General features: G+C 42.3%; 1 protein-coding gene across 5 annotated transcripts; it reads right to left on the bottom strand.

The window, feature by feature from the left end:
* Positions 1 to 20108: 20108 nt before the first annotated feature.
* Positions 20109 to 27265, bottom strand: kctd6a (potassium channel tetramerization domain containing 6a). 5 transcript variants are annotated; one of them, XM_077009102.1, is made up of 4 exons: positions 27120 to 27265; positions 25616 to 25781; positions 24144 to 24252; positions 20109 to 23789 (listed from the first exon to the last, which is right to left on the bottom strand). In XM_077009102.1, exons 2-4 carry the CDS (start codon positions 25717 to 25719, stop codon positions 23091 to 23093), a joined length of 912 nt encoding a protein of 303 aa, XP_076865217.1. In that variant the 5' UTR covers positions 25720 to 25781; positions 27120 to 27265; the 3' UTR covers positions 20109 to 23090. The 5 variants fall into 5 exon arrangements, with proteins under 5 accessions (XP_076865217.1, XP_076865246.1, XP_076865236.1 ...); XM_077009131.1 differs by lacking the exon at positions 27120 to 27265 and adding an exon at positions 24788 to 24827 and having other exon boundaries at positions 25052 to 25677; XM_077009121.1 differs by lacking the exon at positions 27120 to 27265 and adding an exon at positions 24359 to 25100 and having other exon boundaries at positions 25616 to 25671.
* Between the last annotated feature and the right edge of the window lie 541 nt (positions 27266 to 27806).

The following is a 27806-nucleotide window of genomic DNA, read 5'->3' as shown; positions in this document are numbered from 1 at the left end:
CAAAATCAATTAAAATCCTAAAAAGCATTTCTGCAAAATCTTCAAGAAAGTCTGTATGTAGTCTGGGATGATGATAGATGACAATCAGTAGAACTGGATAGCCTAATTACTGTTGAGTTTTACTGCCAGTATATTCCCCTAATGAAATTTGCTCACAGCGGAATGCTTTGTGGTAAAAACTAGAACATTTACACTAGAGCAGGAGTGGCCAACCTGCGGCTCTTTGCCTGGTTTCATGTGGCTCCCCAGCCGGTCCACCTGCACAAACGGTCTGTGCTGTGGCCCGGTTACCTCATCAGATCTGAGGGCGACACACTGCTACATCTTCGTGGTGCGCGGTTTGTTTACAAGCCTAGCGCACTTTTTTAACACTTTTAAAACCGGCGTAGTGGAAAACACGCATTTGACTGTCTTCACACGCTCACACGAGTTACTAATTCGCCAACTAATGGCGATCGATCGATCGCGATATAATACTTATTTTTTGTCCATTACACCCCCTTCCCCAGTCAACAGTCTACACTCGCCACCCGCCACCCCCCGTCAACAATTTACACTCGCCCCTTCCGGTCAACAATCTACACTCGTCAAAAATTTACAAGCCCATGTATGATGTGGCTCTTCTCCAAGTATGTCTCGCTGCAGCCTGCAGGAAGGCGGAGTTGGACATCCAACCCCGCCCACATCCAACTCCACCCTCTAATGCGCTCTCGTGCGCCAACCCACTACTTCTTCATTCGAGAATAACTGTGTGGCACTTGAAAATATGCATAATAACTCACAAGTGTTCAAGAGACACGTCGTTGCGCTTAATTTACACATACCTCGTTTACTTTGTGTATCGTTCCACGTATGTTATTCATTATTTTTATTTATTGTGTGGCGAACGTAAAATGTTGACGGGGGGGGTGTAAAATGGACACAAATTAAGTATTATGTCGCGATAGATCGATCGCCGGTGGTTGGCGCCAGAGCGAACTAGTAACTCATTGAATCATAGATGTAGATCAGAGGTAAATAAACTAGATTTTTTTCGGCGTGAGAAATCGGATGTGTGGCGTGAGAGCGTGTGAAGACGGTCAAATGCGTGTGTCTCATGCTCAATGCGTGAGAGTTGGCAACTCTGCTACTATAAGTACACAATTATAATGGTAATGTTTACTGTTTACTGATAATGTTGGTGATAGAGAAGGGGTATGTTGGTAATGGAGAAGGGGTGTAATCTAGGGTGACCATATTTTTGTTTGGGAAAACCAGGACACCGGGGGGGGGCGAACGTAAATTGTCGAGCGGGGGGGGGGGGGGGGGGGGGGGGGTGGCGAACGTAAGTTGTCTATCCGGGGGGGGGGGGGGGGGGGGGTGCGAACGTAAATTGTTGGTTCTCCGCCAGTATGATGAGGCTCAACTGATGAGGCTCAGGGATTCCGTGTCATACAGCGCCGTGCTCAGGGTCCTAGTGCCTGTAGAATTAATGGCCCGATTAACGTAATTTAAAAACCAGGACATTTCCACAGTTTTAAAAAATATCCCGGGACGCCCGGGACAGGACGTGAAATACGGACATGTCCCGGGAAATACGGACGTTTGGTCACCCTAGTGTAATCAGGGCTTCATTTGAGCCGGATCCTGCCTTCCGGGAACTGTCTGACTCGATCCGGTAACTTCCGGTCAGCTATTTTTGCATTAGTGTACACTACTATATTTTAATGATTTTTTTCATAAAATAGGCATTCTTGTCTATTTACTTCTTTACTTAATTACTTAAAATTACAAAATGAATGCAAGGAAAAGATGTGGCCACTGATTATAAAATAGTTACTTATCTGATAGCCTCACAAGCACCCGACACGTTTGCTTCATGGGAGCTTCATAACCGAGCCATTTCTCGGGATAAGGATGACCTGGTGTTGGTTTCCCCTCCACAAAATGATAAGAGCAGACGTATGGACGTTTGGGTGGATGTTTTAAATTTAGCGCCTTTCAGCCTTAGACACAGGTCCTCTTCTTTGGAAGGCGGTGGATATAAGGTGCCCCACAACACTCAGATCTTTTCTAGCTGTGTTCGTAACACTGTTGGTCAAGCCAAGTTTTCCTCTTCTTCCAATTATTGTGACACCCTCTAACTCAGGAGTGGCCAACCTGCGGCTCTTTGCCTGGTTTCATGCGTCTCCCCAGCCGGTCCGCTCTCACCTGCACTAACGGTGTGTGTCGTGGCCCAGTTACCTCATCAGCTCTGAGGGCGACACACTGCTACATCTTCGTGGTGCGCAGTTTGTTTACAAGCCTAGCGAGCCGCTAATACCTTTAAAACCGGCGTAGTGGAAAACTGGAGACTAGCGGTATGAAGTATCTGTGATATTGTGATTGTGATTTGAGTCTCGTTGGTGAGACGCGGTTCTTCTGTCACACGTTTGTAATAAACCACATACGAGGTGCAGCAAAGGCACCGCACACGACTGAGGGAGGTTTAAAAACTACTGACATTGTCTGTTCTTTTCTTCCTAAAAATGAGCGCAGGTCAGTGGCGTTGTAATGAGTGTTGATAACAGAGTTTATCCACTTTTTACCTAGAAAATAACAGTTGTGTACATAACAGAGCTCATAGTGTGCTCCAAACGTGACAAAGTCCTGAAGCATATCACAGCTTATGTTTATATCGAAGTTTGTGCTTGTTTTTTTTACTTAATACTTAATTTGTGTCCATTTTACATCCTCCCCGCTAATAATTTGGTCTCTTGTGGCTCTTGGTCTCTGACGGGTTGGCCACCTCTGCTCTAACTGAACATATTATGCTAGTCATTTTGTGTTTGTTGTCGTTTTGCTTGTAATCGTTATCAGCGTATCCGTAGCACCGGAAGTTCTAACACAAAGTCAACCAAGATGGCCCTGCCCAGCGTTGTCATGGAAAATAGCGTGAATAAAGCTAGTTATACTTTCGTGAGTGACCGTAGTGCGCGACTCCGCACACCTCGCGCGCATCACATTCTTTGCAGTGTCCTCCTGAAACGATATGTGGTAGTATAAAGAAACACCCCTCAAACACAGGGGAAGGAACATTTACCTGACCAATTTTAATGTTGTATTGTGTTTCAGATTTGAAAAGTGCTAGAATTTAGGCTAAAGTACTTGAAAATGCACCTAAAATGCACTTCTGCACTTAAAACACTTATAAAACACACGTAAATAGTTCTGGCAGTTCTGTTTACTGGGAGCAAAAACAGTCCGAGTTTCGAACGTAACATGGGCGTGGCTTCGGACTTGAGAAGAGGGTGGAGTTGGATGTGGGCGGGGTTGGATGTCCAACTCCGCCTTCCTGCAGGCTGCAGCGAGAGGCTTCTCCTCTTTGCCGTAACACAGTTAAAAAAAAAGTGGCTCTTGGTCTTTGACGGGTTGGCCACCCCTGCACTAGACATTAAAATGGTTAAAATTAGGAGGGGAAGCTTCATTTAGCACTATTGCTCCATTGCTATCAAGGCAAGTTCCTGTTAGTAGAAAATTGTCAAGTAGTCAAGTCACTTGTTTGTGACACTTTTATCATTTTAAGTAGTCACCAGAATTGCATTCAAAAGGGCAGGTGTAAATGCATTTCAGCCAGTCACTTGTGATCAGGTGTGATCAGGTCCCTTAAGATGTTAATACTAGGTGTGAACAGGGTCTAAGATCATGGGTCTACCACAATGGGACTAACACCCAGCCATTTATTACAGTTACATCAGATGAACTGTGCAGTGACCAAATTAAGCACTTTGGTCAAGTCATTGAGATCAAGCATGAGGACAACTTAAAGGATGTAACAATATTAAAATAATCTTAATGTGTTTTCATAGACATGCCAACACTGTCAAGTGTGGCTTTTTATGGTGCTGAAATTGTTCAATTTAACAAGAAGGTCACAAATCATAAGATTTATATAATGCAGTTGTAAATGTCATTAAATAGTAAAGTTTAATGTAGAAACATATTGAATTGATTTTTAGCATGTGGATACCATTTTATTATTGATAGCTTAGTAGTGTTGTTTTGGAATCACTCATTTTTAAATGTAGGATTTAGATTAAAAAAAATTTGTATGTTCTAGATTTGCTCTGACTCCTTCAAGGAAGACGCAAACATAAAACCTCTGAATGTTGCGGGAGCAACTCTAGTAAGGATAACAGAGAACATTAAGAAGACAGATGTCCTAAAATGCTGGTTAGAGAAACCAGTATTGAGATGACAGTTCAATGACCAGAGTTGTATAGTAACAAAGTAGAACTACTTCACTACTGTACTTAAGTACTAAAATGCTGTATCTGTACTTTACTGGAGTATTATTTTTTTCTCCTACTTCCACTTTTACTTCACTACATGATATTTTCCATCAGTTTAAAACTTTTACTCCAATACATTTTTTACGTGCTGTAGCTAGTTACTCGTTACAAATATGAACATGTTAGCTGACGCTGTCACCGGGTCAAGCGATCAGCAGAGGTGTCAATTCCAGGTTCAGATAGTAAAAGTCCTCACCAGGATTTTGCTCAGGCTTCCTGGATTGTGATGATTCCACTAATTCTACCTGGATTGCACTAATTAGAAAATCTAGCAAGCTTGACCAAAATCCTGGTGAGGACTTTTACTTTCTGAACCTGGAATTGACACCTCTGGCGATCAGGCTGTCTTATGAGAAAACTGCATGCTCCGGTCGCGTCTCGTTTACTCTGTTGCTGCCTTCACTCAACACTTGAGCTTTGTAATCTATGTTCACTTGACACTCGTGACTGGCGCAAGGGTCCGTGCGGCAAAAATGACGCATTTGCGGTGGCTCCGCCCATGCGCGTTGGCCATGCGCGTTAGCCATGCGCGTTGGCCATGCGCGCGGTCGCGTCGCGAGGTCATGCACCTCTCAATTTTTGTGCGTGCGAAGTTACAAGGTGGAATTCATGCACTTGTACGGAACTTTGAAGGTCCATTTTTAGTATTTTCCAGCACCTTCAGCTTAATTTACATATTTATACAAATACACATATACTCAAAATGATTCCAAATAATTAGCTTTTTATCTCATTAAAAGAGATGGTACCGTGTTTGGTAACAGCAGAAGAGCAGCATAAGTGCTGCATAATAAGCTTGTTGGCATTTTAATGTACATATATTGGCACCTTCCACACCTTCAACATTGAGTGATCGTGGCGGTGAGGGTGGGGACAGAGACCACCCTGGCCCTACCTAGAGACAGTGTTTGCGTTTGCTGGAGCGAAAGTAAATTCCTATAGGATGAAGTGCCATCTCTGCCTGCCTAAAGAGGGTGAAATATTGGCCTTCAAAAATTCACCTTCGAACTTGAAGAAACACATCAATGTAAGTTACAAATATAACGCACAGAAGACACACCAGCTTGAGTTGTCAGTAAGCGCTAGTTAGGTTAGATATCTTAGCTAACTAACCTAATTATGTTCATGAAGTGCTGCAGTATTCACTTAACATTATTTGATAATCACAAAGGCGATGTCACGCTGAATTGTGTTTTTAGCAACAGTAATCTGTTCTTTTCGTGCTGACTAATCGTGCCCATTTTTATAGTGTAGTGTTTTTATAGGGTAAGGACATTTATTGAGGGTAAACGCAGGGCAGTAGGCTCACCCTTAGAATCTGACAGACAGATTTTACGTCCAAAATACACCTCGTTTTCTCAGCTAAATTAACGTCAAACCTACGACATAGCGGGAAGTAGGTTATCTGTTTTTTGTGTACGAAGTGTTAAGCCCATTTTTTTAAGTTGCTACTTGTTTGTACATACAGAACACTTGTATTTGTGGTCTTTGACATCTTTGATTTGTAAGTGATATATAAAAACAATTGATAATCAAACTTTGACGGCTTTCTTTCAAAACACAATACTTGTACTTTTTACTTTTAGTACTTGAGTAATAAATTTTAGAATAAACTACTTGCAATATTTAAGTACAAAAAATTCTGAATACTTCTGTACTTCTACTTAAGTAAAGTTTTTAAAGAAATTTCCTCTTTCTTTCTTTAAAGTTTCTAAGAAAGAAAGTGTTGTTACTGTGACGATGGCGGCTTGACGAAGGATGAGACACGGAATCCCGTCTTTGCGTAACAGACGTCACGTTTATTGGTACAGATATTGCGCAATCAACGCACGATGAACAAACACAGCGCACACAACGTGCAGACAATAGACAACGACGAGCACAAGACACTGCACGAACGCACATTAAATAGACAGACCACACAAGGCCCACGTGATGACGACGCGAGCCACAGGTGAGACAAATAATCACGAGACACACCCGCACCCACGGAGATAGACAGACGCAGACGACGTTAACACACGCCCCAAAGGGAGGGTTCGGGGACCGTACCGTGACAGACGCCCCCACCAAGGGCACTACCCGTCCCGGGGTGCCAACAGGACCGAGTGCCCCGAATCCACGTCGATGGGCGGATCCGAAGCGCCCGGTCCTGCGTCTGGGAGATGACCACCCTCGGTGGAGAGTCCGCCACGAACAGCCTAGAACACCCTCCCTGGGAAGACGGGGGAAAACATGTTAGACACATTTAACGGGACATTTACAAACACACAAACAGGAACATTAACACACAGAGGCACAAAAGGGAAAAGGAGATTAGGCAGACATACGGGAATACATACGAACACAGGGACAGACACACATGTAACAGGCGCCAAGCTACGCGCCAGGAGGAGAGCGATCAGGGGAGCGAGACCGGGAGCTGCTGGTGCTGCTGGTGCTGCAGGCGCTGCGGTGGGTGGTCCTCCTCCTGCCCTCTGCGCGCTGGTGCTGTCATCCTGTCACTGCACGTGATCACTCAAGTTTGTTGACGGTGTAGTGGATGGATGCCAACATCTCAGGATGCTCCCAAGTCTGTGTTACCTTCTGGTTCTGTCCTTTTAGTTAGGCTGTTATAATTTAATGCCAGAGTTGCTGCCACACTCCTACCCGAGTAATATTGAGACGTGGAGAGACGAGCCTTTCCTGATATCAACCCTGGGCCAGCCACCTCCTGCCTAACCAGTTATGATGAAGGATCAACCCACTGCCCTGACCCCTCTCACCACCCAAAATTCCTCCCTGCTATGGCTGTATCACCACAGCCCTAGACTACCATTACTGACCATCAAGAAAACTAGGACTCTTAAGAATAAGAATTACATAGAGAACACATGTATATGATTACACACAAAAATTTATCAGTCACATCACTTATTTGTTTATGTATCTCTCTAATTGTTGTCATGGTGACCGGTGTCGGCCAGAGGAGGATGGGTTCCCCCCCTGAGTCTTGGTCCTCTCAAGGTTTCTTGCTCATGCTCTTAGGGAGTTTTTCCTTGTCACTGTTGCCCTTGGCTTACTCACTGGGGTCTTGGACTCGGACACTTATAAAGCTGCTTTGTGACAACGACTGTTGTAAAAAGCGCTATATAAATACATTTAGATTTTCGATTTTGCACAACACAAGGGCAGAGATAACAGCCAAAACAAAAACACATGGTTAAATAAAACCATTTATTTGCATTTTAAATAAAATGCAAACACACCAAACCTTATGGCCATAAGAACCACAATACCATTGAGAGGGAGAGAGAACCCTCAGTGAATGGTTCCTGAAGCACACCAAGGCATATGGGGTCCTTAGGCCCAGAGGATCCAAGAGACCATCTGGATGGAACACTGGAGACAGGTGTCCGACAGCAGGTCTGGGACCGGAGACAGGACCAGAGCTGGGAGTAGTTATTAACCATAATACAAGTATGCTCCTGAGCTGATAAAATATATACTGGAAAACAAGGACAGCAGGAATTGGAGAGACCTGAGGACATCATATGAGATGGAGACAAGGCCAAAACAGGACACAGGACCAGACAGGGATCAGAGGTTAAAACAGGACACAGGACCAGACAGGGATCAGAGGTTAAAGCAGGAGACGGGACGAGACAGGGATCAGAGGTTAAAACAGGACACAGGACCAGACAGGGATCAGAGGTTAAAACAGGAGACAGGGCAGGTTATGGGTCATAGGTTATGGGATGGGCACCACTGCAGGGGTTCTGCCACTTGTAGTTTCAGAGGAGGCCACAGAGAAGTGTGAAAAAAATAACAACCACTAAACCAATAACAACCAATAAAAAAAGCAACCACAACACAAACCAAACAATAACGGGAGCCAAAAAGAAAACCGAAAACCAGAGAATTAGCGTGCGGAGAGAGGGCAATAACTCCCACAGGACTGCTTTAGCCATTGAAGACTGCTAAGAGACTTTCTTTCTACATAGTTGTTTCTTCCCTTTAAAATTCAGTATTTTGATTGTATATTTGTGTCTTCATGGTGATAGAAGAAAGTACATGGACTATTACTCTTGTAATATGTACATGGTTGTTCCTAGCACTTCACTTATAACCAGAGTTTCACAAACAGTGCTTCCTGCACTTACTTGTATTATGGTTAATAACTTTTAATAACCCCTAATGATAACCATGGCAAATATCCTTATTGGCCATGACTTAAAGGCTGGACTTAGCTAGCAGGTAGGCCTACGGTAAACCAAAGTAATACATAGCATTTGCTTTGGCATGTATATGACCAAATAACACAATACAAATAGCCTCGTTACTACTTCATTTCGACTTGTTTTCATTCCGGCGTGTCATCATAAAAAAAAAACCCTATCCTGACTAATCGCGCCATCCGGATAGAGTGAATTTGATTGTGGTTGGATGAGAAGTATAAACATATAATATTCTGACACTCCATTGGCTTGTACGTGATCCATCGCACACGTCACATCACACTCCAGCGAGGACGTAGCAGACGTATGTAGCTTAGTATAAATATGTCGTGGCAGAGACTCAAGAGAATTCTTGCAAAGTGTCCCAACTAAGCACCAGCAAGGATGTTGGAAGCCAGGAAGACCAACCAACCCTTGTACTAAAGTACATTCATTTTCAATGGACATATGTGCCCATTTTTCAACATTAACATTTTAATATAACATTATAGTCATTATGGCTTTTAGAAAAATAAGGTTTTTGGGTAGGTGCGCTAGTGCACTATAGACCCCTGTGGTGCGAACTAAGCTTTTATCCTTAATGGCTTTTTTTTTCCTTATATTACTTTTACTTTTATACTTTAAGTAGTTTTGAAAGCAGTACTTTTACACTTTTACTTGAGTAAAAAGCTTGAGTTGATACTTAAACTTCTACAGAAGTATTTTTAAACCCTAGTATCTACTATACTTCTACCTGAGTAATGAATGTGAATACTTCTGACACCTTTGGCTGTTACAGTACTTGAAAAAACATACTTGCTAGAAACTATTTTTCAGTTCTCAGTCAAAACGTACAATGAAGTAGGAAGAAACATAATACATCCCTGGAGTGTGGGTGAAGCATGCATAAAAAATATTAAAATATGCCCGGGTAATGGGCACGTGAGAATTGTTTTTATTGCATGTAATTCAAGGACACAAATTTCTGGAAAATGATGCAGTAAATGTCAGAAATTTGCACTTTAAGTTCCCAATTGTTGCTCTCATGTTCCACGTTTTTCTTTCTTCTACTGTACTTATATTTAACTACCACTAAGAACCAGTAAGAATTTCATATGTACTGATTCAGAGGAAGGGGAAGTTACAACATAAATTCTAGAAAATGACATGATAAATAACAGGAAGTTACACTGTAAAATACAGGATGTATTATACAGTGTTATGCAAAGTCATTGTTACTGTAAATAAAAGTCATACATTGATTGCTATATATGATTTCTAGTAATATTTATGTATGCCTATAAAATTTTAGGAGTCACAGAATCAAGATTTCATAAGACTGTGCACCAGGCACCCTACCTAAGGGACACCCACTGTTACTTACACCCTGCACCTGTCCTGCTCCCACTGTTGCGTACACGCTACACCTGTCCCGCACCTGTCCCACTACACCTGTGCCTTGTCTGTTGCTCCATACGCATGTCCAATCCTGAGTGAGACTCTCGTTCTTGCTGGTCATGGTGTTTCCTTTCTTGCTCCCAGTGCAGAACAAACACGCTCCACATGACAAACCAAACATTAAAACTGGAATAATTTATATCAGTTTCTGATTGACATTGTAACAAATGGAGGAGACAGAGAGCAAAAGTGCAGAGCTCTTTATTTGGCAGATAGATATAACCAGTTGTTAATCCATAAACAGAGTTTATCTAGTGCCGTTTGCTGGTAGTGGTCAATCCATGTCATAGTGGTCCATGGTCGTAACGAGAAGGCAGAATGTGTATGGTACCTGAGAGCTAGGCAGGAGATGAGGTCGAGGGAACAGGCAGAGGTCGGTACACAGGAGAAACAGCACAGAAGTATAACGCTCGGTACGCAACATAGTTGGTAATACTTCGCTAGGTGTTGTGACGGCGGTGTTGTGACGGCGGTGTATATCAAATCAAATCAAATATATTTATATAGTGCTATAGTGTATATCAGAGGTCCTCAACTGGCGGACCGCGGTCCGGATCCGGACCCGAACGCAGTCCTGTCCGGACCCAATCTCATTCCTGATTAACTGGACCTCAGGTCACAGTTATCTGCCAAAATTGGACTGCGGAAAAATATAGTTGAATACCCCTGGTGTATATGAATGACTGGAATAGGCGTGGTGATGAGAAACAGCTGGGTCCTAATGGCTATCAGGTGACATACCTGACATTACCCCCCCTCAATGGAGCGTCTCTTGACGCTCCACGACGTGAAGGCGGACAGCCACGGCCCTGGGGAGTAGGAAAATGCAAATGGGCAATGTGAAAGTCAGTGATAAACGAGGGACAGAGTATGTCCGGCGCGGCCACCCAGACTCTCTCCTCAGGACCAAAGCCCTCCCAATCGACGAGGTATTGGAGACCACCACGTCGACGTCGGGACTCCAGCAGCTCCCTGACGATATATGCCGGTCAACCGTCGATGTCCAGCAGCTCTGGGGGCTGGGAAGGAACAGACGAGACAGACATGGGGCTGTAATGGACAGGCTTAAGGAGAGAAACATGAAAGGTGGGGTTAATGTGATACTGAGGGGGCAACAGGAACTTATAGGCAACGGTGTTAACTCTTTTCAGCACTTTGAATGGCCCAATGTAACGAGGACTGAGTTTACGGCAGGTCTGACGCAGGTTGAGATTCTTAGTGAAGAGCCTCACTCGTTGACCAGGGTGATAAATCACGGCTAGGAGACAACGGCGATCAACATTCATGTGGCAGGTATGGAGGGCACGTCTTAACTGAACGTGAGCTAGTTCCCAGGTATGAGCACTATGTGTCAGCCCCTCGTCTAGAGTAGGGTCACATAGTCAGAGGGTGTCTCATCCCATGGGAAAAATGGGGGTTGATAGCCGTAGACGATTTGGAAAGGAGTGAGTTTGGTAGAGGAGTGAATTATGGAATTACGTGCATACTCAGCCCAGGGGAGATATTTATGCCAGTCTCTTTGAGATGTGCAGTACTGGCATAAAAACCAACCTAGTTCTTGATTGTACCTCTCCACCTCACCGTTGGACTGGGGATGATATCCTGACGTCAGGCTGGCTGTCACTCCGAGCAGTTTGCAGAACTGGGTCCAGACGCGCAAGGTGAACTGTACACCCCGATCTGATAAGATGTCTTCTGGGAGCCCATAGATCCAAAAGACGTAGTGGAAGATGTCCGAGGCTGTTTCCATGGCTGTGGGTAAATTGAGGCGAGGAATCAGACGACACATTTTCGAAAACCTGTCCACTACAACAAAGATAACGGTATTGCCTTCTGAGACAGGCAAATCGGTGACAAAGTCGACCGCTATGTGAGACCATGGCCGACGTGGGATAGGCAATGGGAGGAGTTTACCGGTGGGTAAGGTGCGTGGAGTATGTGACTAAGCGCATACCTCGCATGCGAGTACGTAGTCGCGGATATCTGCCTCCCACGATGGCCACCAATATTTCCGAGCGATGAGGTGCCAAGTACGTGTGATACCTGGGTGTCCAGTCCCTGCCGTGTCATGGGCGAGCTGGAGGATCCGCCCTCGCAATGACACTGGGACGTATTGCTTACCCTCGGGGCAGTCATCAGGACCGGGGTCAGTACGTAATGCCGCATCCAAGTCGTTCTGTACATGCCACCTTATGAGATCAAGGAAGCATGAGTCTGTCGTGGATCCGAGAAAGAGCATCTGCCTTGGTATTCTTGGAGCCAGGCCTGTAACACACTGAGTATTTAAACCGGGAGAAAAACAGCTCACCTTCCCTGACGCGGATTGAAACGTCTGGCGGATTTCACTTACTCTAGGTTTTTATGGTCAATATATACTATAAAAGGATGTTTGGCAGAGGTGGGGACTCGAGTCACATGACTTGGACTCGAGTCAGACTCAAGTCATCAATATTAAAACTTTTGACTTGACTGAAAAATATTCAGAGACTTAGACTTGACTTGGACTTTTACACCAATAACTTGGGACTTGAATTGGACTTGAACCTGTTTACTTGCAAAGACTTGATTTTTTTACCCCAAATCTAAATTTTAAAACGCATATTAATATTTATAAAGTGCGCCCCATTAATTTCATTTCCATCCTTCTGACGCAGACCGGTCCTCTGCTTTTCCACACTCTGTACGTGTGTGTGTGTGTGCATGAGTTGCAGCACAACCAATCAAATGGGGGGGCAGCGAACGTAAATTGTTACCGGGCGGGGTGTAAAATGGACACAAATTAAGTATTATATCGCAATCGATCGATCGCCAGTGGTTGGCGCCAGAGCGAAATAGTAACTTATTGAATCATAGATGTGGATCAGAGGTAAATAAACTAGATTTTTTTTTCGGCGTGAGAAATCGGAAGTGTGGCGTGAGAGCGTGTGAAGACGGTCAAATGCGTGTGTCTCACGCTCAATGCGTGAGGGTTGGCAACCCTGGATTCTGTATCTGAACTCAGGTAAGAGAGCCTCTCTCTGTCACCATCATAATATCCAGTTCTATCTCAGCATGGATTGTGATTTTGAAGACATCTATGTCGAGAAAAAAATATATTGACAAAAGTGGAGCGAGTTTTCAGCTATGGGGGCATCATTCTACAGCCTCATCGTGCACAAATGACATACAGACTTTTGGCCAGTTTGGTCTTTTGCAAATGCAGTGCAGAATAGTTTACTGAAATGTCTAAAGTTGCAGATTCCTGTTAATTGTTCAGTTCTTATATTTGTTTGTCTTGTGTCACTCACACATGGACACATATGTTCTCTAAGAAACCAGATAAGAGAAGAGAGGGGGAAATGCCGTTATGGTTCTTTGTATTGTACTGTGAAAATATCAGCACTTTTTATTTGAACATGGAGTTCTACTTATGACTTTCACAGAATATTTATTTCTGGAAAATTGTAGTTTAAAGTATGAATATTTTTGCAGCTAAGTTAAAAAAATTGAACTGTGCAATAAAGAGGTGTAATTTGAATTTTTTTTATACTTCGTGTTTTCAGTTGCACATGTTTTATCAAGATTTGAGGAGAATACAGATTTAAAAAAGAACACATGTCTATTATTTACATTTAAAATATACCTGCAACATTGGTAAAAAAAAAATAAAAGACTCGAAAGGACTTGAAATTCCAAGTTTCAGACTTGGGGCTTGACTTGACGGTTGCCTGTCTTGACTCGAGACTTGACTTGAGTTGACTGTCTTTGCTTGAGACTTGACTCGGGACTTGAGGATAAAGACTTGGACTTACTTGAGACTTGCAAAACACTGACTTGGTCCCACCTCTGATGTTTGGAACCCTCCAGCCAATGACGCCACTGTTCTAATGCTAGTTTCATAGCCTGGAGTTCTCTATCTCCCACATCGTAGTTAACTTCTGCCGGTGTCAACTTCTTCAAGAAGTAAGCGCAGGGGGTTTAGGGGGGTGCAGTTTAGGGGGTTGTCCTTGTCTTTGGGACATAACAGTGCCCACACCCACCTCTGACGCATCGACTTCGACAATAAACTGGAGCTTGGGATCCGGGAGGTGCAATATGGGTGCACTGGTAAATGTAGTTTTCAACGTGTTGAATGCTTAATGCTCTTTGGAGTACCACACAAAGCGGTGTTTATTCCCTCCTTTCAGGAGGTCAGTGAGGGGGGCCGCTATCGAACCAAAGCCCCTAATGAATCGACGGCAGAAGTTCACAAATCCCAGGAACCGTTGCAGCTCCTTCGTCGAACGAGGTATTGGCCAGTTCGTCACCGCATCCACTTCATCAGCATCCATACGTATTTGGCCCGATGAGAGGGTGCAGCTAAGGAACGAGATCATGGAAACGTGGAACTCACACTTCTCTGCCTTCACATATATTTTATTCTCCCGCAGGCGTTGCAAGACAGCAGAGACGTGTTGGACGTGTTCTGTGACCGAAGGGGAGTAAATCAGGATGTCATCTATGTAAACGAAGACAAAAACGATCCATCATATCACGGAAAATATCATCCATAAAAGCTTGGAATACTGACGGACTATTAGACAGCCCGTAGGGCATCACCAGGTATTCATAGTGACCTCGAGCAGTAACGAAGGCAGTTTTCCATTCATCCTCTTCTCGTATGCTTATTAGATTGTAAGCGCTCCTCAGATCTAGCTTAGTGAACACGGTTGCCCCCATTAATTGCACTTGTGAAGCTGAGATAAAAGGAAGGGGGTAAGTGTACTTTGAGGTGACAGCATTAAGCGCATGGTAGTCAATGCAGGGACGTAACCCACCCCCCTTTTTTTCCACGAAGAAGAACCTGGTAGCTACTGGGGACGTCGATGGGTGGATGAACCCCTTCTGCAGTGCTTCACTAATATATGACTCCATTGCGACATATTCGGGACGGGAGAGAGGGTATGGCTTGGATCTCTTGGGTAAAGCCGACCTGGGGAAGAAGTCGATGGCGCAGTCACTAGGTCTGTGAGGGGGCAGTAGACTGGCATGAGTCTTGTTGAATACGTCTTTATATTCCAGATATTGTTCAGGTACGACTCCAGAGAGGGGCGTGTCGGGACTCTCCACAGTCGTGGAATGGAGAGGTAGGTGCATACAGATCTTTAAACACTGTGGTCGCCATTTGGTGAGTTCTCCAGTCCTCCATGAAATCTCTGGATCATGTGTTTTTAACCAATGGAAACCAAGTATAACAGGATCTCGGGGCAAGGACACCAGGTAGAACTGTTTCAGTTCGCTGTGGAACATACCAACTCGGAGAATAACAGGCTTGGTACGTACTGTCACCATTCTGTCACCGATAGGTTGACCATTGACAGCATTTATTTGTAGTGGGGGTTTCACTGGTTTGGTGGGAATGCGTAGTGACCTGGCTAAATCCGTGTCTAAGAAGTCACCTCCGGCACCAGAGTCCACTAAAGCCGAATAGTGATTGGTAATACCACCCCAGGTGAGTTGTATGGGAAGGCTAAGCTGGGACCTGCCACTAATGGAGAACAACGGTGTGTTCATTCTTTCTCGTGAGTGTGACCTGTCTCTGGAGTGGGATGGACGAGTTGGGCATCCAACCCAGAAGTGACCCGCCTCACAGCAGTAGACACACAGGCCTTCGCGGGCACAACGGGCCCGTTCTTGAGGTGTGAGTTGAGATCTACTCAATCGCACGGGTTCTATGAAATCGTGGGGTGTCTCACCGAGGGGACTAGGCAACCGAGCACGGAGAGCTGACACAGGAGATCTCCCACGGTTGGGACAGTGGGTGGTTAATACTATATCCACGTTTACAGCAGCTTGAACGAACTCCGTAAGGGAAAGATCTTCACTCCGACAGGCTAACTCCACCTGGAGGTCAGCCCTCAAGCCGCGACGGAACGGTCTTCAATGCTGAGTCCCCCCAGCCACTCCCTGCTGCCAACGTGTGGAACTCCCAGTCGAAGTCGGCTGCACTGCGTCCTCCTTGTTGTATCTCACATAGCTGTGCGCCGATATCACGCCCTGCTGTGGGATGATCGAAGACTGACTGAATGAGGGCTGTGAATCGACCCTCCAACTCCAGAACAGGATCTTGACAGTCCCACAGGGCTGTTCCCCAGGTGCCTGCCTTTCCAGTAAGAAAGGAGACGATGAAATGAACCCTTTGGCGTTCGGTTTGGAACTGGGCAGGATGGTACATGAAGTACAATGCACATTGCATCAATAAGTTTTGACAGCGTTCAGGGGATCTGTCGTATCGCTCTGGAACAGCGACTGGAATACTGGAGGGTAATACGGAGGCGATTACGGGACTAGGAGTACTGAGGTTCTGCACGGCAGTGGCTTGATGGAGGGTCTTCGAGAGAGCAAGGATGGTAATCCCTTGGTTACGAGTCGTCTGGGTAAGTAGTGTGATCTTCTCCTTCAACGCTGCGAGGCTGGCTACTTTGCACTCCAGATAGGCTTGAGCTTCTGCAGGATCCATGAAACTGGTGAAGTATTTTGTAACGAATGGAGGAGACAGAGAGGGATCCTTGTGCAAAAGCGCAGAGCTCTTTATTTGGCAGATAGATAGAACCAGAGAATGCTAGATGTTAATGCATAAACAGAGTTTATCTAGTGCCGTTTACTGGGAGTGGTCAATCCGGTCCGGGGTCGTAACGAGAAGGCAGAATGCGTACGGTACCTGAGGGCTAGGCAGGAGATGAGGTCGAGGGAACAGGCAGAGGTCGGTACACAGGAGAAACAGCAGAGTAGTATAACGCTCGGTACGCAACATAGTTGGCAATACTTCGGGACTAGGTGTTGTGACGGCGGTGTATATGAATGCCTGGAATGTGGGCGTGGTGATGAGAAACAGCTGAGTCCTAATGGCTATCAGGTGTCATTTCTGACAGACATGTAAAAGGCATTTATACTGAAACAAGTTTTATGTGCCTGGAGTGAATGAGGGAGCAGGAGGTGAGGTGGTTAAAGGCACATGTTTACTACCTACCTATTTTATGTTATTCCTTTTATTTTTTGCTATGTTTTAATAAACTATTATCTCATAGTGTATCATAGTGTATGGATGTTGTTAATGATTCACTTGGCAAAATTAAAGGACAAATAAAATTAATAATAAAAAAGATATAATAATTAAAAAACAATATCTGTTGCTCATCTGTTGCAATGCTGAACCTGTGTAGCAATCTTTCAAATCCAAGCAATCCTCAGCATGCCCGTAGGAAACTATACATTTGCCAAGGTCCAGATCTCATTTTTTAGAGCTAAAAATTAAAATTCCTGTAAACTTTCCTCTGAGACAAGTGCTTAATTCATTTTAGACTTTAGTGTCTGAGAGGGGGAGAGAAGGTGTGAGTGTAGACCAGCACTTCCACCGATACCAGTTGTAATTTAGACAGGTTGGCAACAGCTTGTGTGTAAATTGGCAGGCAGCATATCATTTGTTAAACACAGTTGCTATGGTACCTCATGTGGTTGCTATGTTGTTGCTAGGTGGTTAAGTGATTGCCATGGTGTTGCAATTGACTGATAATTAGTAGTATGTAGCCAGTTAGTGTGTAACCAGTTAGAGTGGGCGTGGCTGTATGTGAAGGTTTCTCCATTCCTTTATATGAGAAAAAATGAAAACAATGGGGCCCAATAAACAGAAACTGGTCATCCAATCAAAAAGCTGGATACAACCGTGTCTTTTCCAAATCAAACCAAACATTCTGCCTTCAGAATCAACATTGGTCCTGCGATGAAACTTTGAAAAATGCAGGATGAGTTAGCGGTAAAAAAATGGCAGCAAAATAATAAGAAACAAAAGAATACTAGAGCAGTTCTGGATGTAAATGCAGAGTGTTTGCATAGCGTAAGTTCGCTTGGTGGCTACAATGGTACATCTGTTTTGGCTTGACATTATTTCTTTTAGTTGCTATTGTATTACTAATTGGTCTATGGTCTTACTAAGTAATTGCTATGGAGTACCATATGGTTGATAGAGTGTTACTAAGATGTTGCTATGGTGTCCCAGGTGGTTACTAGGTGATTGCTAACTGTGGTTTCTGTGGTTTATGAGTTGCTTACAAGGGTGTTTTCAAGGTGTTGCTATGGTATCGCAGATGGTTGCTAGGGTGTTACCAAGTGGTTGCTATGAATGTCTAAAGTGGTTGCTAGGGCACTGCCACATGGTTGCTATAGTACCTGTTGATATTGATGCTATGTTTGGTGCTGTGTTGATGTTGATGCCATGGACATTCTAATCCTGTCCATGTTGCACTCACCACTGTCCATGCGTCCATGTGAGGTATTGTATTGCCAACACATTGTGTTGAGCCATATTCCAGTTTGTGTGGTGTTTGTATTTTCCGCTGGTATTATAAAGGATATTAACTATTGCATGGCCTTGCTTCAATCACTAGAACTCCACCCATGCCAAGCTGTTGGTGTTTTGTGGCTACAACTTCCTACTCAGCTGAAATCTTGTCTCATTGCCACCAATCAAGGCTCTTGTCAGAGCTCTACTTATCTTCAGACACATATGTTTATGGTTTTGTGAAAATAGAGGTCTTTTTGCACGAAGTATTTCAAATGCCATGATGACATAATTTCCTTATGAGTCACCACACGCTCATTTTGGAGTTTGGCTTCACTGTAATAATAGTAATTTTGACTTGGTAACGAGATACATCCACCAATTTTAGAGACTCATCTACCTTTGACATTAGCCTTCCCATGGTAGGCAAAATACCTTCACATTCCATATCTCATGTAGATCATACAATGTATGTCCACTTCATCAGTGCTTAATTTGTAAATCAAACGATGCCGGAACGCAAACAGCGGACAACATAAAATGTTACCGGATCGAGGCAGACAGTTACCGGAACGCATGCTTCAAAATTATAGTTTTCCATCCTTTACAATATGCCATATAAACAAAGACCCTAAACAAATCTCTCATAAGCATGAGCAGCTGCTTAGTTGGTCTTTAATAAATATAATTAAATCACCATCACTGTACGTCATGTCTCTTTTTTCAGTCTAACTGTTGTTAGGCCTTTGCTCCAGAAAGCACTTTGACCTCTTCCCTTTCTGTCCTATTTCCAACACTCCTTTTCTGTCTAAGGTTTTGAAGTAAGTTCCACTTTTAGTGAATGAAAATAACAAGCACAGATGATCTCAGTTTGCGTTCTGGAAGTGTCATAGTCCAGAATCAGCAATGGCAGCTCAGTGATCTGCTTCTGCTTTCTGCTATGACTCTTTTGCTACTGCCAGACACAAGTGCAGTATTGGAAACTTATTGCTATGATATAGTAAAGTACAGGCTTGAAAACACTGGTGTGCAGTTCATACTTCATAGTTTCCACTTCATTACCATAAATGTGTATGATTTTAACCCCTTGGACTGTTGGCTTTCATTTGTACACTTATTATCAGTCAATTCAGCCAGATTCATCAATAACACTATGGAAAAGGGAAGATTGGATGATGAGAAAATATAGCTGAAAAATGTATGCTTAATATAAAGTATATATGGAATGAGTTAAAGAATCAATTACAGCATCTACTAAACTACATATTATAATTTAGAAACAGCAGAACTAATGTGTATGAAATGGTGACGTGTCCATGACCTCGAGATTAAACTACTACAGCGTTAATACAACAGCTTGTAGGCTTTCCAAAAAACAGAAAGTAACATCAGGCCTGCATTCGCTGCCTATTTTGTTTTGCATTGGCCAACGTCTTGTATTTGATGTTTAAAGCCCTTACAGGTCTCACTGACACATTTTCCTGTTGTAATGAAGCTATAAAACTCTTTCCAACCATTCCACTCTTCTGAGGCAGATATATTAATCTGTAGGACTGCATGGAAATGAGTTTGTTTATTTAACTTCTAAACTATGTATTGCCATTTTAGATTAGGAATATAAGCCTAGACGTGTTGTTAAATCCAAACGTAAAATTGGCCCACAAGTAGTTTATATATTAATTTAAATAGTAATCATATAGTATTTTTCATATTTCAGAATTTGCAATGTTATTTCAACATTGTACTTCAGTATACAACCATTTCCCAATTTAACATAAAAAAAAATTAAAAATATTTTTAAAAGGCTTTCATGAAGCTGGTTAACAAACACCAAGAGCGTGCAAAGAGTTACTTCAAATAATCTAATATTTGTTTATTAGAGCATCACATGTTAATTAGACCATCACAATTTCTTTCATTGGTTTGGCAACTTCCCTTTTTTATGTAAAAAATAAGGTGTGTCCAAAAAAAACAGAGTAGGTGTTGTTGACTGGTAGTCTGTATATATATGCATGTATGTATATAGTTATGATTTCTAGATATACTTTTGAGTATAATTAACATTTTTGCTTCATTCCATAAACTTCTGACCTTGCTCCCAAATTCGAAATAAAAATCTTGTAATTTAGAGTTTTTACTTGCAGAGCATTACTGGTCAGAATAACAAAAAGGATGCAATATTTTCTGGTATAATGCAAAGACACCAAGTTCATGTTCATTTATAATCAACATAGTACAAATGTTTTAGGAATTCATATCGTATCTGGTGGAATAACCCCAGTTTTCAGGTACATGTTTCATACATCTTGGCGTGAGCTCCATCAGTCACTCATACTACTGGTCAAATCAGGGGTTGTTCAGGTGATCCTAGTTAGTACCTCAAATAGAATGAGCTGTGCACATGTTGGAATTCAACAAGCACTGGAACGGAATGGCCATTATATATTATAATTGTTTTTTTTACAGCATGAGTCTAGGTAGTAGTATTTGCTTTGTATCTCAACTTTGTGGACTTAAATACATTTGGCTTTGACAGATCTCTGCACAAAAAACAATACACATAGAAGTAACTAACAAATCAAGACAAAAATCACCTACTGAGGTGAACTGCAATTTTTGGATATATTAAGATAAATAAACTTTTATATAGAACATTATATATATATATATATATAGCATATTTTATATAGAGCATACAGTGGGATGCGAAAGTTTGGGCACCCAACCTGATTTACCTTTATAAATCATTGAATGTTTGGATTTAAAAAATTCAGTTAAATATATCATATAGGGGACAAACACAGTGATATTTGAGAAGTGAAATGAAGTTTATATGATTTACAGAAAGTGTGCATTAATTGTCTAAACAAAAATAGGCAGGTGCATAAGTTTGGGCACTGTTGTCATTTTATTGATTTCAAAACCTTTAGAACTAATTATTGGAACTCAAATTTGGTTTGATAAGTTCAGTGACCCTTGACCTCCATACAGATGTGACTCCAATTATGAGAAAGGGTAGTTAAGTTTTGCGATTGTATGTTTTTCTCCTCTTTGCATCTTCTCTGAAGAGTAGCAGCATGGGAGATTCAAAACGACTTTCAAATGACCTGAAAACAAAGATTGTTCACCGTCATGGATACAGAAAGCTATGTCAGAGATTTCAGCTTTCAGTCTCCAGTGTGAGAAACATTGTGAGAAAATGGAAGAAGACAGGTACAGTTCAAGTCAAGGCTTGAAGTGGCAGACCAAGCAAAATCTCGAATAAACAGAAGCGAAGGATGTTGAGAACAGTCAGTCAACCCACAGACCAGCACCAAAGACCTATAACATCATCTTGCTACTGATTGAGTCACTGTGCATCGTTCAACTATTCTGCGCACTTTACACAAGGTGATGCTGTATGGAAGAGTGATGCAGAGGAAGCCTCTTCTCCCCACCCACATCACAAATAGAGCTGCTTGAGGTATGCTAAAACACATTTGGATGAGCCAGCTTCATTTTGGAGTAAGGTGCTGTGGATTGATGAAAACAAAAATAGAGTTATTTGGCCATAACAAGGGCTGTTATGCATGGAGGAAAAAAACAAATCACTCCAAGAAAAACACCTGCTACCTACAATAAAATTTGCTGGTGGTTCCATCATGCTGTGGGGCTGTGTCCAGTACAGGGACTGGGAATCTTGTTAAAGTTGAGGGACGCATGGATTCCAATCAATATCAGCAGATTCTGGAGACCAATGTCCAGGAATCAGTGAAGAAGCTGAAGCTGCACCGGGGCTGGATCTTGCAACAGGACAACGGCCCTAAACACTGCTCAACATCTACTAAGGCATTCATGCAGAGGAACAAGTACAATGTTCTGGAATGGCCATCTCAGTCCCCAGACCTGAATATTATTGAAAAGCTGTGGTGTCACTTAAAGAGAGCTGTCCATGCTCGGAAAACATCAAACCTGGATTAACTAGAGATGCATGTGGCCCGCGGGCTGCAATTTGAGTATGGGGGGTTTAGAGGCTGTTATTTCTGCAAAATGAGGATCTACAAAATATTAAGTTAAGGTTTTTTTTTTGGGTGCCCAAACTTATGCACCTGCCTATTTTTGTTTAGGCAATTATTGCACACTTTCTGTAAATCATATAAACTTCATTTCACCTCTCAAATATCACTGTGTTTGTCCCCTATATGATATATTTAACTGAATTTTTTTATCCATACATTCAATGATTTATAAAGGTAAATCAAGAAAATTAACAAGGGTGCCCAAACTTTCACATCACACTGTTTAGATTCAAAGATACATGAAATATGAAAACCATTATCAAACATTAAATGTAAATAAAAGACAAAAATGTAAATAAATAAATCAAATATTTAAGCAACCTCCAAGTACTGAATTCAAAATTCACTGATCAATGATCAGTGTTTAAACTGCAGTCTACCAAACTTGAAAAAGATACTTTGCCTAGTAATTCTGTAGGTGCCCCGGTTGCATTTCTAAAGTTGAATATTAATAATTCAATACTAGTCATCTGGGTCTGCTGCTGGCTTTTTACAGCATCAGAAAATGGAGTAACTCAATTATTGTTCCTGCTATTTCTGAAAGAAATGCACTTTAACAGCTCAGGGACTACCGTATGGCTTTCCTTCTGGTCACCATGGTGCCCTCCAAACCTACCACCATTAGGTAGTAGGTAGCACTCCCAAAATGTGCCCACAATTCTGCATGTTAACAGTAGAAATGAAATGATGCAACCATAGAGTATGCGGCAAAGGATTAGATAAGTTCCTTTGTTATTTAGAAGCAAAACTTTGGACACCTTGGCAATATTAATCAGTCGTCAACCTTCCGGGCAAGCCTGCAGAATGTCCAGTGGTGTTCCACTGTGTTCTCATTGGCTCTCTCGCTCATGTGATGTACGCGTGTGTTCCGAATGGTGAAACCTTGCTTGGAAATGTAGTCCACAAGGTGAACCCTAAGGGACACCTCTTGATGATAATCACAGGGTCCAAAGGTAAAGGATACCTGAAAATCTCTTGTGTCCATCATGTGTTTATTCCACCGAGTGAAGTTGTTTGAGATGCCTTCAAGGAGAGTGTGCACCTTAGTTGTGATGGTCAGTTGGGTTATAATCACAGCCACAGGGTTTGAGTATTTTGAGAGCTTTCGAGTGCTTGACAGTTCCACCACCTGTTCAAAGGTGTCCAATGGGTAGAGTGGTTTTGTGTCACTTAAGCACTGGATCAGTGGCTCTATCTGATAGAAGTCTGCTTCTTTACGCAAGAGCTCCATCTCTTTGAAATCAAATGGCAGAGTCAGTTCTGAAGTCCTCAAAAAATTCAAGATGTAACGGAACAACGGTCCATCACGGTCTATGAAATAGTTTCCCTGGGCGTCTCGTGCTGTTGGGAAATCACCACGGAACATGGCTCCTAACATGGAGTCTGGGTGCCGCTGTAGTGTAGACAACGAGGTAGTGTAAAGATGGCCACCAACATTTAGAGTGACTGGATCTGTCATCTGTGACTGGATCTGTTAACAAAAAAGCATCATGATAATATGTATAAAAGGTTTTTTTTTGTGTGCGTGGTTCTAAATATCTCATTCTTAGAAAAAAGCAGCATATTTGATTTCCTTGGGTAGCAAGGGGATTTATCTGAAGCTGCTAAGGGTAATGTCACTGCAGAGACAGAGATTCTGTTCATTTACATCATTAACAATGAGAATGTTAGCTATGTTTCGTTTTTGATATTCTATGAGAAAAGTATGTTGTCCAACAAATTTTAAGTTGCAGTCAAATGCAAAAAAAGCATTGTAACTTATAATTATAATGCTAAAGTCAGTAGTCTCAAGGTATTTGGTATGGAGGGGAAAGACCAAACGAACCATGTATTGCCAATCTCCATTCTCCATTTGAAGCACTTCTTGGCTCTTTCCCAAAGCAGTGGATGGTGAAGAGACCCTGTGTAGACGTCCCTTTTGATGCGATAAACATCTGTAACACAAACAGTGCCGCAAAATACAATCCAGACCTCTGAAAGTACCGACTTTCTGGAGATTCAGTTTGTGACGCCGAAAAGTGCCAAAGATGCAGTGATTACAGGGCAGGAAGACAGTCGCAGATCATAAAATCTGTGTAGATGCACAACATGTGGCAGATGTTACATTTTGGCAGCTTTCCTTTACCGTGGATTGCGTATTAGCCACTGTGAATAGAAAAGGCAAATGCTGACACATTTAACATGTTCTGTAGTGCTTCCTGTTCAAACACAGTGGGGAGTACGAACAAGCCGTCTTTACTTAGTCTAAAAACAAATATTTGGTTAAAAAATAACTGCTTCAATTTGATAAAGTAGTTGCTGAATGCACTCAGAGGAGGAATTAAGTTACAAGGAGGCTGTAAATATTATGACGTCTGTGTTATTTTTTTATTTTAATGAAAATGACTGAGGAATTTGGAAGACAAGTTTCATATAATGTAGTCATCTGAAACACGAGGCGAAAAGGCTTCTGCTCCAAGTAACACTTACCTAGAAGGCGGTCTATATCTAGCATATCAGCATATCTAAGCTTTTTTCGGAGAAATTAAAAAGTCAACGTTAGACAATGTTAAATAAAAAAAGAATTTCTAGACAAAACAGTGTAGTAACACAGGCAAGACCATTTCATAAATAATAATTTCACAATATTGTTACTGTTGAAGTAGTATTTTGCTGGGTGATAAGCTATATTACTGCAATACATGTTCTGTGATCAAAATTAAATGCGAGCGTTTCTGAACGCCACAAACGCACCTGGATGACGTGAATGCACGCGGAACTCGAGCTGCGTGAACTCGGATTACTACGTTGCAACAGAAGAGTGAACGTTAAATATGTTGCACACAAACACTGTAACAACATCCATGTTAGCTCGTCATGTCTCATGTTGATATTTACCCATTAAACATTCCTTTCTAAGATAAATATTTGACTCAGCAAAGCAAACCGCAGGCGATAACCACGTAGACAGCTAACGAACCGGAGACTTCAAACTGATGGACGGATACACCCATCGCCATACGAGATTTTCCCTCTTTTGACATATCTGCATACTTCCTAAAACTGGGTGTTGCAACATAACCGCAAAACCGTAAAAGTGAATTTTGGTAACTTGAATAAAAACTACGTGGCACACACTGTTATGTTTGTAGTCCAATCTCGCGATCCGAGTACATCCACCAACGTGTGACCCTAACTCTGCGTGAAATTATTCAGTGTATTGTCACATGATGGATTATTCATATGATTGTTAATGATCCGTCATGTGGCAATACACCGAATAATTTGTACATAAACTAAAAACAAGCGAATGCTGACCTGATTTTGCTTCTCCTTAGGTGGAGGTTGTCTCCAGGTCCCCACCTCACGGTCGAGTGAAAAGCGAAACTCCGCCTCCTCCGTCGTGCTGCTGCGTCAAACATCAACGCCCATTGATCTTAACTGGGCGCTTCGTGGTGGAACCAGTCCGTGGTTGTGATGGCGTCTAACAGGGATTAGGTTTAAAGAACAGGGTTAGGTTAAAACTCGAGTGTAAGCTCTGGAAGTTTTTGTATACCATAATATCTTAATATCTGTGTATTTAAAACGATGTCTGAAAATAATCCAACACGTTAATAAAATATTGTCACGGGTCACCTTGGGGGAGGGGGGAGGGTGACCTCTCCCCGAATCGGGTTTTATCATAAAAATGACCAAAAATAGTGCAAACATTTTAAAACAAATATACTTTTTTACTGAAAGCCCACAATGAGCGTATCTTGGTTAATGGATTTTAACCTAGAAAAAATACGTTGCAGGTCTCTGGTATCAGTCTGATCAAAATATTGAGTGGGATATTAAGGCTTAAATTAGGCTCAACAGCTGGCTGGACAATAGCAGAATAGCTACTTTTTTGAAAAAAGGTTTGATGACTTGAAGGGAAACCTGTTCTACCCTTTAACATCGCCTTAAAAAACATGACATGAAAATAAGCTTTGTCTGTCTATATAAAACTTCCTTTCTCTCTTTGAAACCTTTATTTAATTTATCGTAGCCTTTTAATTGATTGCTGTCTCAACCCAATGCGGCTTACGTCATTTGAATTTTCTCTGTAGCAGACAATCCTTGTGTTAGGTCATATAGTATATATTATATTTTCGCCGCGCGGCCCCTCGCGACGCGTCAAGTATAACCAGTCAGCTGTCAGAAACAGCTTTGATGTGTGGCTATACAGCTGACTGGTATATACTTGACGCGTCGCGAGGGGCCGCGCGGCGAAAATGACGTAATCGCGGTGGCTCCACCTGTGTGCGAGGGCCTCACGCGCTGTCGATTCGGGAGGTCGTGCACCTCTCGAATTTTGTAACTTCGCGCGCGCCGCGCCTCAGCGCAATGAACAAAGTCATGTTTGCAGGGTTCATACACCTTCATAAGGTGGAATTAAAGCACTTGTACGTCACTTTAAACGTCCATTTCTATATTTCCCAGAACGTTAAACTTAATTAAGTTAAATATTTATACATATACTCTAAATGATTCGAAATAATTCGCTTTTTATCACATTATTTAATGGTTGTTCATTTCAAAACGCCCAATCTTAACGTCTTCACGTTCTCTCATGTTTCTTCCTGGAATTACAAGAGGCTCATATTTGTTAATGTAATACAAGAGAACTATTCAGTCAGACAGCTTGTTGTGAAACGAAGCAGTTACAATTTCAAACATTTTCAAGTACTTTAGCCTAAATTCCAGCACTTTTCAAACCTGGAACACAATGCAACATTAAAATCCGTCAGATAAATGTTTTTCCTTTCTTTTCTGCACTCCAGATTTCAGTACTTACTTTAACTATCCACCACTGTATTTCCCGCTGTTGGACGGGTACCAGCCGGCTACAGTCGTGCTGGATCAAACCATTTTTCAGTGGGAGGCGGGGGTGTATGCACTTAATGGAAAATATGCAGATAGGTAAAAAAACATATATTTTAGCCATTGAGCTTATTTTGAGGACAGAATTTTATATTAATGAAGGATTTCAAGATTATTTAAAATTATAGACTTTAAATAAAAAATAAATTGCTGGGCTCTTTGATGGCCCACCCTGGCCCTGGGGCCCGGGACAACAGACCCGGTTGTCCCCCCTGTCGACGGTGCTGGCTGACAATATGGTGATGGATTTTTGTTGGAATTGCGGTGGTGACTTTGACGACTTTGACGACATGAGGAATTATTGAATGAATTAAAAAAGATTGCGAGGTAACTGGCATCCACGTAGTGTAGCAGCAACAAGGAATTTTTACATTTTAGAATAACAAAATTACATTTACATTCCTACTAATATGAGATGGGTTTTCTCATACCTCCTAGAATGAGATGATATATAAAACTACTGTGGATAATGTGTTTTTGCGTCCAGTCTTTGGGCAGTATCAAGGAAGTACCAGGCATTGTGCTAGCAGCTGGATGATTCACAGCCCTCCCTAATGCCTTATGTCCATTAGCCAGCCTAACAGCAGAGCCTTGCGGAGTT

This window comes from Brachyhypopomus gauderio, chromosome 1 (genome assembly GCF_052324685.1).
Source record: "Brachyhypopomus gauderio isolate BG-103 chromosome 1, BGAUD_0.2, whole genome shotgun sequence".
In the NCBI taxonomy this organism is placed as follows: Eukaryota; Metazoa; Chordata; class Actinopteri; order Gymnotiformes; family Hypopomidae; genus Brachyhypopomus; species Brachyhypopomus gauderio.
This window is presented reverse-complemented; position numbering and strand designations above follow the sequence as displayed.

What these genes read in the sequence shown, in the direction of transcription:
- kctd6a (XM_077009102.1), bottom strand. Translation starts at nt 25,719, where the DNA reads ATGTTTGACGCAGCAGCACGACGGAGGAGGCGGAGTTTCGCTTTTCAC. An exon ending in CTAAGGAGAAGCAAAATCAG is followed by an intron (nt 24,253 to 25,615) that starts GTCAGCATTCGC and finishes TTTGTGTTACAG; the next exon opens with ATGTTTATCGCATCAAAAGG. An exon ending in ATGGAGATTGGCAATACATG is followed by an intron (nt 23,790 to 24,143) that starts GTTCGTTTGGTC and finishes TTTTGTTAACAG; the next exon opens with ATCCAGTCACAGATGACAGA.